Source organism: Dermacentor albipictus, chromosome 1, assembly GCF_038994185.2.
Source record: "Dermacentor albipictus isolate Rhodes 1998 colony chromosome 1, USDA_Dalb.pri_finalv2, whole genome shotgun sequence".
Lineage (NCBI taxonomy): Eukaryota > Metazoa > Arthropoda > Arachnida > Ixodida > Ixodidae > Dermacentor > Dermacentor albipictus.
In genome coordinates this window covers 396968333-396980889 of record NC_091821.1, presented here as the reverse complement: position 1 = coordinate 396980889, position 12557 = coordinate 396968333, and the positions used below count along the sequence as shown (strand labels likewise).

Below are 12557 nucleotides of genomic sequence, written 5' to 3'. Positions count from 1 at the left end.
TACACAGCACGGTCACCTGTCAAGCTTACCATTGGTGGTGGTGGTGGTGATAAACTTTATTGAAAGGGGGAAGGGTAAAGAGGGACGTGGCTGAGCGTTAAGGCTCAAGTAAGGCCCTGGGCCTGCTTGGCCTTTTTCGCCCAGTCCACCAGTTCCAATTGTCGGTCGACGTCCCCGGAACTGAGCCAGGCTGTCCAGTCAGTCTCGCTGCTGACGGGGGGATGAGAGAACGGGAGCGAGGTGCATTCCCACATTATGTGTGTGAGTGTTCCTGTTTCTGAACAGAGCCTACATTTGTCGCTTTCCCTGCCCCCTGTGATTTTGTTAGCTTACCCTTCAAAAGTTCCTCAAAAATTCGCTCTTTGAAATGTCAGGCTTAGACGACGGCTGACCACATGTTTGCAATTGGTCTGTTGATAATGATAAGTTACATTGCTGACACAGGTGCAGCTTGTTCTGGACTCTTCATGCTTCGTTGTCAACTTTGAAGAAGTGAAACGTCCGTTTAGTTGGCTGATAATGTTCAAAACATTGCAAGGAAAAGGCGGGAAAAGCGGCAGCATCTCACCTGAGAGTTAACACCCCACGACTGCTGTAACTACCGATTACGTTAGTGACATGTACCTTTAGTAGGCATCAGGGAAAAAAAAGAAGACATTGAAAAAAGTAGCTCTGAACGAAATAACATCTTGCCTCTGAGCTAACGCACTAGGAAAGCTGTAACTACCGGTTACATAAGTGATGTGCTTCTAGTAGGCGGATACTCTTCAAAACAATGCACTGAAAAGTGTGAAATGAGACAGCTTCTCACTGGCATCTAACACAGTATGAAAACTATAACTGCCGATTACATAAAGGTGATGTGCCCGTTCAAAACAGCTGCCACTATGCCAAATGCATCCTCAGTTACTCTGAGAAACTAAATTGATTTAAAGCTGCAACATAATGCACACACTTCAGCCTGAGTGGAGCTTTGCGTGCTCAAGCTGAACCTACGTGTACGTTCATGTTGTATGAAGTTTAACTTGCGAGTGGAACTCTGCTGCAACCTCGGAATCGGTGCTGCTATCATGCACTGTTTCTTCCACACCTTAAATGTGCATCACAGAGCAGAACTTGTGTTGTTTCGACAGCATACACTTGTTAAGGTATCCCTCCATGAACGTGACATTGGTGGAGCCATAGGCCTGAAGGAAAATAATCGTTGGCATCACTGCTTGCCCGCTGCACCAGTGCAACCAAATGAAGGCTCCCGATCTGCTTTCTTGGGCACTGCTCTTGAACACAACGTTCTGCCCTGCGAAGTTTGTAGAGAACAAAGCACATTGAACAGAAACAGAGACAGCCACAGTTGCATCATGGGATGTTTAACATGTGTCTCAACATGGCGTAGTAGCCCTGTCCTACTATGGGTTTTTCAGCCAGCTTGTTAGGAGGCACTGTGTGTCAGTTTTAGGCATGCCACCTGGCATGCCACCTGGCAAAAACAAAAAGCTTTGCTTTGTCTCTTTTTGTGCACTTCAATATTGATAATTGCCATGTGAAACAAGCATTTACAATTTCTAGTAGCATAGCCATCAAATGCTTCTACAACTATGAAAGAGAGCAGCCAAGCATTTTTTTCATTCAGGGAATTTTGATGTACTTCTTTAATCTGATCACTTGTTATAGTATTCAGCGAATCTGATTCATCAGCTAAGGATACAGGTGGTAGGTGATGAACCTGTCCTCAGTCACAATCAATGTTTCATTGAATCGCACCAGATATTTTAGTAGGAACAATTTTGGCAGGACAAAGTTTTTCTGTTTGTATCTGCAGACCGAGAGTCATTGTCAATGTGCCAGCTGTATTGTTTCTACATTCGTTTTGTTCAGCATGTGTTGCTAAGCCAGTGGCTATCATATGTATAGTATAACAACATACACTCATTTCTTTTTTTGCCAGGGGAGCATCCTTGCAGCCAAAACAATGGCAACTGTGAGCACCTGTGCATTCCGTCAACCATAAAAGGAACACTGACAGCTCAGTGCATCTGCCGCCCCGGTTTTCGCCTTGTGGACCCAGGGCGTTGCGTTGGTGAGCACTGCCATCTGAGGGCACCTTTTTTTTAGGTCTTGAGCCAGGGCTGCAGTCAATCTTGCACTTGGTAAAGTTACTGCTAAAGCCTACTTGACCAGGCTGTAGTGACTGCCTTGTGTGCCATGCTAGTCAACCTGCTTTTTGCCATTCTTTGGCACAATTATTTCCCTGTTTCGCAGCAGTGCTTTAAGCAGAATTCCCATCTAGACAAGAAGAACAGGAGACACTGTGAAAGTGATGCATGTGTCTGTGAAAGATGCATGTGTTTCAGCTATTCAGAGCAAGAGAATGACATCACTTCACATCACATTATCTTAAAGACCCCCAATATGGGGGTATTGCATAAGGGATGGGTACAAGTATAAGTACGTAATCGCATATTGTACAAAAAAAAATTATTGGTTAAATATGGCAGTTATACAATCAGAAAATGTAGGTGGACAGGTGGTTGCAGCAATGTCTGTGGAAGGCCATTCCAGTCTATAGCTGAGCAAGTAAAGAATGATGCAACAAATATAGTATGAGCGTGTAGACGGGCAACTTGCAGGGGATGACCAATGTAAAGTGAAATGCATGCTTGAAGGCTGATGTAGGGCGGAATACAAAGTGAGCTGAAAAAACATTTTTGGAACAAACACATACTGGTGATTCAACAATGACAAGCAAGATTTGTTAGACTGGATTTCACTTTTAAATATGATATGCTGGTATTGTATGAATAGCACAAGTGAATGAATCTAGTGGCTCAATTCTGTAGTGATTCTAGTGAAGTTCTCAGATAGATTTGGTTAGGGCTCCAAATAGAGGATGCATATTCTAGTTTTGTTCATACCAGGGATGTGTATGTGAGGAGTTTTACATTTGGTGGTGCGTGGTAAAAGTGTCATTTTAAAGAACCAAGGGTTCTGTTAGCTAATGATAGGATGTTTGTGACATGCGCATTCCAGGTTAGGTCTTCGCACAAGGTTACACCCATGTATTTGTAAGAACTGGTGAATTCTACTGTGACGCCAGAGATTACGTAAGGGAAGGAAAGGGGGTTGCGTATGCGGTGAAATGACACATGTTTACATTTTACAGGGATAAGTTACATGAGCCATTGGCTGCACTAGTCTTATACATAGGTCAAGTCATTTTGGAGAGCTATCTGATTGGATGTGTTAGTAACTGTGCGGTATGCAACGCAGTCATTGACTAACATGCGGATGTTACAGGAAACATGCGTGGGTAAGTCATTTATATACCATATTTATTCGAATCTAGGCCGGCCCCGATTCTAAGTCCGACTCCCGAATGTCCGAAGACAGAAAAAGTAAAAAAAACTTACCTCGAATGTAGGCTGAACAAAAAAGTGAGGACAGCGTTCACAAAATGAAAACAGCATTTATTTAATATGAACATGCCATGCTCACTCTACGTTATTATCGCTGCTAGCCCAGACAACATGCACGCTCGCGTCCACGTGCCCATGCATGCGCAGACCGTGCGGCACGGCTTACATGCATAGAAACACAGTGCGATCTCAACGAACAGCTCCTCTGTGTTATTGCATGCTTATTTTCCTTATTGCTGTCATCTCCTTGTTGTGGCACACGAAAAAAGTGTCTCCCGTTGCCTCTTCCAACAATGGATGTTTTTCTCATCGATGCTGAAGTCCCACTCGGCTTGAACGTTTGACGACACCTCTGCGGCTAGCACACCTTTTCGTTTGAAAGCAGCACTTTAGTGGCATTGCCTGTTTAGTGCCATTATGATAACGCCACGCTATGGGCCACGCCGCACGCCAATACAGCACACGTCAATAACGACGTCACTCGTGTACTTCAGTTGGCTACTGGCACGGCTAATAGCGGCTGCGATAATGACTTTTCTCGATGGTGCTAGCTATGCACCATATTTGTCATTTTAAGTTACAACCTGGCGCATTTTTGTTATATCCTCGAATCTAAGCGTACCCTAGAGTTTGGCATATGATTATATGAAAGAAAAAAAAACAATATCGGCCTAGATTCGAATAAATATGGTATACCAAAAGTAGAAGGGACCAAGCACAGATCCTCGAGGGACGCCTGATGTTACTGGGAGGTGATTAGAAGCTTGGTTATTAACATAGATGAACTGAGAGCGGTGTGCTAAATATTCTTTTATCTATTGTAATACGTTAGGGTGTAAATTTAACTGGGAAAGCTTTAGTAAAGCAGTTGTCAGGTACTTTGTCAAAAGCCTTAGCGAAGTCCTGAAAGATCGCATCAGTTTGAACATTAGAATCAAGATTCACATGCCAATGATGAATGAAAATGCTAATTACGTTTCGCAGGACAAGCACTTATGAAACCCGCGCAGAGGGGGATAAAAAGAATGGTTTGAGTCAAGAAAATTCATTATGTGAGAATAAATGACATGTTCCATGATTTTGCATGGGACACTGTTTGAGGAAATGGGATGGTAGTTAAGAGGTGATTCTTTGTTACCTGATTTGAAGACTGGAATGACCTTTCCCACTTGCCAGTCGCTGGGTATGTTACCTGTGTAAAGTGATTGCATGAACATTAGTGATAACTATGCTACGGAGATGTGCTGAGTATTTTTTAAGAGCTTGGAAGTGATTTTGTCAGTACCTGACGAGAATGACAGCTTGATGTTTTCAATAATACAGGCCATTCCCTGTGCAGAAAATGTGGTTGATGGCATTAGTGATATCGGATAAGCAGTTACGAAAGGTAGTGGTATGTCAAATTCTCTAGTGCAAATGGAATATGTTCGAGCATTCAACATCACTGACCTCTTGTCTAAGTCTGTTAGTAAGAGTGATAATGCATACCTGTTGAGGGTTTAGTATTTGCCAGAATTTTCGCGGATTGTTGGTTAATATTTTGGCAGGTCTGTTCCAAAAAATCTGCATTTGGTGCTCTGAATGGATTGCAGATACGTATCCTCAGCCACATAATACTTGTTCCATGCGTATACGCTTGGGTTGAATTTTGCTGTGTGACCAGGATTTAATCAAGACTGCCGACTAAAGCTGCGCATAATATGTTTGGAGTTTACAGGCAAACACCTTGTTTTTCACATTCTGGTGTCAGCACGTCGTATTCACACGATTCTCATGCAGAGCTTTTGTGTGCACTCAGAGAAAACATGTTGTTCCGAACAGCTTTTGTTTTTAACCATTTAGCAAAGTTTACATACACGCGCTGCTTGGCACCAGCTGCTGTTTTTTTACACGCCAGCTAATTCCTATGGTTGTTATTAGAGCAGAAAACTGCAGTCTCCTATCACACTATCATTGGCCGAGCACTGCAGTGCTGGGAATATATATAAACTAAACCAAACATTTGGTCAGCTGTAGACCCAGCATTCTCAACTTCGATTTTTATTTTGCAAGTGCATAATGTATGAAGTGGAACTTACCAAGCTGCTTCTGGAAGGTGCATTTGCTTTTGCTTGGTCCAGCGGTGGCTCCAGCACAGTTCCTGCTTTACGCACGTGGGCGGCCAGGTGCAGTGAAGGGTATTTCAACAAGCGACGACTTTCCCGAGTCGAGGGTGTCCCCACTGTTGCGACGTGAAGTGATGGCTCCCATACGTTCGCTCAGCCGACCAACTGCCTTGGACTACGATGCCAAGACGCGCACTGTCTATTATTCAGACGCCCAGCAGTTTGTCATTGAGCGCCAAGGCCTGGATGGCTCCAAGCGAGAGGTCTTTACTTCAAAAGGTATCCACTTGCATTCACTCTGGCTTACACTATCCCTCTGTTTTGTGTTCTGTGACTAGTAAAACGACATGTGCCTAGACATAAAAATTGAGGCTTTCATTCAAGATGTCCTGGAAGTCCATAATCCTTATGAGCACAAAATGCGCTTGCACATGTCCTTATGCGTGAGCTGAATGCTGGCCTGTTTGTTGTGTTTGAAGGAGCATAGTGCCACAGTATGTTATTAGTATTTGTAGTTCAGGTGTCTGAACTGCTGTGGTTATAATTGATCGCAAGAGTCACATTTCAGTGAATGCAATGAGCGCGACAGAAATAAATCTGCCTGAACAGTTATGTTTCAAAGGAATCCACATGGTGAATGTGAGAGGCCGGTGTGTCAAAAGGTTTTCTGAAGAAAGCTCAATAATGAGGTCTTTGTGGATTGGGCTGGAAAGAAAGTACATACTATAGTTATAGCCTCATGTGAAATAGAGTTGTTCTTTCAGTTGAAGCAAGTGGGCTGATAAATGCTTAAATTTTAAGTGTCTGCTTACAGAGCTTACTGTTTGTCTAGTTTTTCTTTGTTGTGCAGTACTTGGCATAAAATTCAGGCAGGCAGGTAGAAACAAGTACACTTAAACTTAGATATAACAGACTTCAGTGTAACGAATTTCTCAATATAACAAATTTCTCATTATAACGAAGTATTTAACTTTACTCCTTGTCCATAGAACTCGACGTATTTAGAACCTCAATATATTAAAGTGTGTTTATACATGATTTCAATGTAATGAAATTCATTGCCGCCACGAAGGAATACAAAAAAAAAATGGAAACTTCCGTGAACATAGATGGTCAGATTACAAGCAGCTGCTTGCTAACACGCCTTTCAAATTGTGCACCGCGCCACCAAGAGTGACTGCCAAAGCAGAGCAACTTCATGCTCTGTATAAAAGTCCAGGTGCAATAAGATTTTATCCCACCCTTCGTGGTGTATGCTTTAGGTGCTAGTGAAAGCGTGCGATGAATGGGGGCTTGAAAAGTGCCGTCTTCCTGGGTGCGCAAGAGGAAAGGCGGGGAGGACTCTTGTGTGTGGTAATGTGATCAAGTACGCATGCGGGGAGAAGAGGGGGACATAGCGGTTGGCGGACAGGTTGGCGCACATCTCCATTTCCAGCACAACCATGGCTACGTACGGCTGTCAGCTCGGCTGAGTGCATACGCTGCCCGTGTACTCTGTCTGAGAGTTAATCTGCCAAGTATGCAAACAATGATCGTGCCAAGGTTGCATGGTTGCATCGTGCCAAGGTTGCATGGTGCATGGTTTTCTCGTGCGTTTAGCTGTGCAGTTGAGGAATCTTGAGTTTAGGACACACGTTGAAGCGAGAGGCAGACGAAGTATTTGTGCACCACTGTGTGGGAGTTCCTTCGGTCTACCGGGGCGCAGCCGTTGCTGTGCCTAAGGCTCCGGACTTATTCGCCATTGCGAGGAAAACCTCTCCCAAATGCCTGCCCCTCGACCCGCGCGCCGTTTTCCCCGGGCGCCGCGGCCGCGTCCCGCGACGTCATGCTACGCGGCCCTGCGATTGGGTCGTGGGGCGTGACGTAGGGAAGAAGCCCCGACTGGGGACGATCGCGGTGCGCGGGGGAGTGGTGCTGCGACAGGGACGAGCGCCGGTCACGAGAGGCAAGCTGCAAGGTACGTGAACGACCAGCTATTTGTGTCCCCAACGCCCCGGCCTGGGGACGTTCACGTGCTTTGTTAGCTTGCGTAAGTGTGACTTGCTGAGTGGCTTTGCGTTCCGCCCTTGCGGTAGTCGCAGGCGCTCAGTGCGTCACATATTGCGTGTCCGAACCGTCGCAGACCATTGTCGGTGACGGGAAGCGCTAGGTAGCGTTTGCGAACGCATTTCGGCCCGCGCGCGTAAACCATTGTTCGACGCGGCGTGTAACCCGCCTTCCTCGCCATCGGGAACCGCGGGCGCCGAGTGTACTCCGTGTGTTTGGGTGCAGTCTGGTACATGTTGGCCATTGGTGATCAATAAACGCCTTAACTGTCCTGGACGCCGTGTGTTCCTGGGAGAGCGCCCATGCGTACGGCCAGAGCCGTACAGGTCTTTCGGCTCGGTGCTCGAACCTGCAGTGGGTCTATCGCCGTGCGCCGTCGTGCCGCGTCGTGAGGCTCCACTTCTCGGGGGCCACTTGGCGACGCCGTGCGCGGAGACGTACTGTGAGCCCACATTTTGGCCCCACGTTGGGCGCCAAAATGTGGGCTCACAGTACGTCTCCGCGCACGGCGTCGCCAAGTGGCCCCCGAGAAGTGGAGCCTCACGACGCGGCACGACGGCGCACGGCGATAGACCCACCGCAGGTTCGAGCACCGAGCCGAAAGACCTGTACGGCTCTGGCCGTACGCATGGGCGCTCTCCCAGGAACACACGGCGTCCAGGACAGTTAAGGCGTTTATTGATCACCAATGGCCAACATGTACCAGACTGCACCCAAACACACGGAGTACACTCGGCGCGCGCGGGCCGAAATGCGTTCGCAAACGCTACCTAGCGCTTCCCGTCACCGACAATGGTCTGCGACGGTTCGGACACGCAATATGTGACGCACTGAGCGCCTGCGACTACCGAAAGGGCGGAACGCAAAGCCACTCAGCAAGTCACACTTACGCAAGCTAACAAAGCACGTGAACGTCCCCAGGCCGGGGCGTTGGGGACACAAATAGCTGGTCGTTCACGTACCTTGCAGCTTGCCTCTCGTGACCGGCGCTCGTCCCTGTCGCAGCACCACTACCCCGCGCACCGCGATCGTCCCCAGTCGGGGCTTCTTCCCTACGTCACGCCCCACGACCCAATCGCAGGGCCGCGTAGCATGACGTCGCGGGACGCGGCCGCGGCGCCCGGGGAAAACGGCGCGCGGGTCGAGGGGCAGGCATTTGGGAGAGGTTTTCCTCGCAATGGCGAATAAGTCCGGAGCCTTAGGCACAGCAACGGCTGCGCCCCGGTAGACGAGAGGGATGTGGGAGTTCCTTCGGTCTACCGGGGCGCAGCCGTTGCTGTGCCTAAGGCTCCGGACTTATTCGCCATTGCGAGGAAAACCTCTCCCAAATGCCTGCCCCTCGACCCGCGCGCCGTTTTCCCCGGGCGCCGCGGCCGCGTCCCGCGACGTCATGCTACGCGGCCCTGCGATTGGGTCGTGGGGCGTGACGTAGGGAAGAAGCCCCGACTGGGGACAATCGCGGTGCGCGGGGGAGTGGTGCTGCGACAGGGACGAGCGCCGGTCACGAGAGGCAAGCTGCAAGGTACGTGAACGACCAGCTATTTGTGTCCCCAACGCCCCGGCCTGGGGACGTTCACGTGCTTTGTTAGCTTGCGTAAGTGTGACTTGCTGAGTGGCTTTGCGTTCCGCCCTTGCGGTAGTCGCAGGCGCTCAGTGCGTCACATATTGCGTGTCCGAACCGTCGCAGACCATTGTCGGTGACGGGAAGCGCTAGGTAGCGTTTGCGAACGCATTTCGGCCCGCGCGCGTAAACCATTGTTCGACACGGCGTGTAACCCGCCTTCCTCGCCATCGGGAACCGCGGGCGCCGAGTGTACTCCGTGTGTTTGGGTGCAGTCTGGTACATGTTGGCCATTGGTGATCAATAAACGCCTTAACTGTCCTGGACGCCGTGTGTTCCTGGGAGAGCGCCCATGCGTACGGCCAGAGCCGTACAGGTCTTTTGGCTCGGTGCTCGAACCTGCGGTGGGTCTATCGCCGTGCGCCGTCGTGCCGCGTCGTGAGGCTCCACTTCTCGGGGGCCACTTGGCGACGCCGTGCGCGGAGACGTACTGTGAGCCCACAACTGTCAGTGCTTTTTATGATAGTGTCATCCCACTGCGGCTGCCACTGTCAGCCGTGGGGTCAGAATGGACATGAAAGTGTCCTTAGCCAAAGCTTAGGCAAAGCTTAGGCTTTGCCTAAGCTTTGCTTAATTTGTACTGCGTTTGTGAAGATATTGTTGACACGGCATGAAACTGTATCTTTTGTTGTCGACTCTGAAACTCAACAAGATTAATCTTCTTCTCATTCAAATTTGCTTTTTTTGATTGCCCAATAATTTGGAAAATTTTGCAGATCGGGGACTACTGATTTGCATAGAAGGCCGAATTTCAGTGCAACAAAATTTCAATATGACGAAGCAAATTGTCAATTTTACCTACTTCATTATATTGTGGTTTAACTGTATATATATAAGAGTACTTGTCTGAACTTCATTGCCTTCATTTCGGTACGCTATTTATGCTATCTGTTGTCTCTTCAGGCCTGAACAACTGTGAGGGTCTGGCTGTGGACTGGGCTGGCCGCAACCTGTACTGGACTGATGAAGGGCACCTGGGCATCTGGGTGGCACGACTGGATAATTCCACACTGCGCCGGCAGCTAGTCTCTCTCAACATGTCCCATCCGAGGGCCATTGTGGTTGATCCCAAGAGGGGGCAAGTGTTTTCACGCACTCCTTAAGGTGCATGCTGATGCCATCATTGAGGCGCTTAAAAAATTTGAAAGGAAAATACTTAACTCATGCTAAACTGTATGTAATGGAATATTTCAGCCCAGTGCATTAAAACTAAAAGTCTTTCATAACTCTGACAGAATTCGTGTAGTAGAAGACCATTGCTTCTTCAGTGTGTGAAGGTACCGGGCCATTGCCAGGTGGCTTAGAGTCTCAGGCACGACACGGTAGGCAACTGTGTAGAGTACCAGGCATGGGATGATAGGCAACAGTGTGTGGTGGACAGGTAGAGCATGGAAGGCGTGTGTGCGCAGTCGGCATGCGGGGAGCACATCGAAATGAGTGAATGAAGTAATCGGCCGAGTAAGCCGTGTGCGGCGCGGCGGGACGGAACACAGACTGCGTGTGTATGCGTGCACCGAGGATTTCCCGAAATAAAGAATGTACTGGACAAGTGGGGGCTCGTCCGACCGGACCTAACATGGAGGACCAAGAATTGTCTACTGCCACCCAGCCAGTTGCGCAGCCTCTCCTGCCTACTTAAATATTCTCATTTGATTCGAAAACTAGATATTGAAAAAGTTTTGAATATTGAGTTGGGATACGAGGATTCTAAATAAAACGAATATATTGCTAGCAGTGCAAGTGCAAACACAGTTCTTAGTGTTTGTTTCTCTCTAATCTAAGGATATGTTTCTGAATTTTGTTATAATTCGTGCTGCTAGCGTATGTTTGCCTGTAAAGCATGCTGAGCCACTGGATGTCAAAGCTTTGTGAAAAAGCCAATCTCTCGTAATGTGTATGGGTTTGTGGATAGCGAGGGTGCACTCTTTTACAACGCCACCCCGGATCCTGAGCTTGCAATTGCAATTTGCATTGTAATTTACATCCAGAGAAACAACACCTTAGTTTAAAAAATGCATCTATTGCTCTCTTTATACAAGAATGCCTGCTAGCCTAAATACATCAGCCAGTTCTTCAAGGGGATATGCTGAGGAACCGAAAAAGTTCGACTCACCATACAGGAATACTGAGCGAATATTTTTTGGTCATGCCTGTGCTGTGATAAGAAACTTAATGGGAAGCCTTGTGTGGGGCCATCTTGCAAAGAGCACTGGGGTAATCCAAAGGTCAGTCCATGAGCGCTGACCTCCCAAAGTGGAGAAAGCCAGTTCCTTCCTGCACCGTCAGGCGGCGTTAGTGTTGCAACATTTGTGCTATTTCTCATTGTAGCTGCAGGACCGTTCAGCAGCTTCCATTGTTGGCATCAGCTTCCGTTGTTGCATGTTGCATGAGAAAGCCAAATGCCAAGAGACACTAGAGTTGTGCAGGGAAGACAATTGTGGGACATGTGAGAGAGCTAGGTATTCCCACAAAGCCCACTGACTCCTTGTGCAACTCTTTGATACCTAGTATCGCATTCCCTTGGAAGAAAGCAATTGTTGGCTTGCAGGATGTCCTTACAGTGTCGGCTAACAGAAGTGCACCACAGAAAAGCTTATTAGAGTGACCACTTTTTAAAGCTTTAGTGAAAATTATGTGCAGGTCCAAACACTTGGCTAGCCTTGTCGGTGCTCACTTTCAACCCTGTTTCATATATAACTGCATGTATTCAGAAAGATTCTTTGAAGTCTTTCATCATGACGGCATCTGTTTTACCTTTGCTTTTGAAGTCTACACTTTCATCCACAGGTACCTTGTGCGTCGTGTCCCTAGTCTTCCCACCAGCATCACCATCCCAGGGGAATTTTTTGCAACGTGTGTCAGAACGTTTCACAGCATGCATGGAGGTCATCCTTGCATCACTGTGCAGGGGTTGTAGTATTACAGTGCAGTCCACTTATAAAGGTACCATATACTATAAGAATATATCGGTTATAATGATGAGTTGACTTCAGAGTATCAATTTATGCATTAGGGCTATGAGAAAAAAAAAACACACACATGTTATGCACCGCATATCGGATATAACGATCAAAATTCTGTGTTTTGGGCGGCGCTTTCCATGCAGAAAGTGCAGCCGTGTGGTAACATAAGAAGCTACAACCTTCACCGTCAGTGATTCTGCGTGGCTGGCGCACCCTATCCAGTCTTGGCAATTTCTCTTAACAAATGTGGGGATGCGCGGCCCTTGCGCCTCCCCTGATGTTTTTCCCGCATAGCGCGTCTCCTGTAGTGCGGCTTCGCCGCACACGCGGCGGTCCGAGTGGTACAGGCGCAGTGCGAGAGATGGCGCTAGTGTTGCGCGCCGCGAGGTTACTTGGGCGCCGAAAGGAA

The 12557-nt window shown here is 47.9% G+C and overlaps 1 protein-coding gene across 2 annotated transcripts in view; it reads left to right on the top strand.

Moving 5' to 3' along the window:
* Positions 1 to 12557, top strand: part of LRP1 (LDL receptor protein 1) — a 207062-nt gene that overhangs the window by 32477 nt on the left and 162028 nt on the right. For both annotated transcript variants that reach the window (XM_070532085.1, XM_070532084.1), the window contains 3 exons: positions 1946 to 2077; positions 5534 to 5797; positions 10089 to 10263. In XM_070532085.1, coding sequence (XP_070388186.1) covers positions 1946 to 2077; positions 5534 to 5797; positions 10089 to 10263 — 571 coding nt within the window. The remainder of the gene's footprint in view (positions 1 to 1945; positions 2078 to 5533; positions 5798 to 10088; positions 10264 to 12557) is intronic.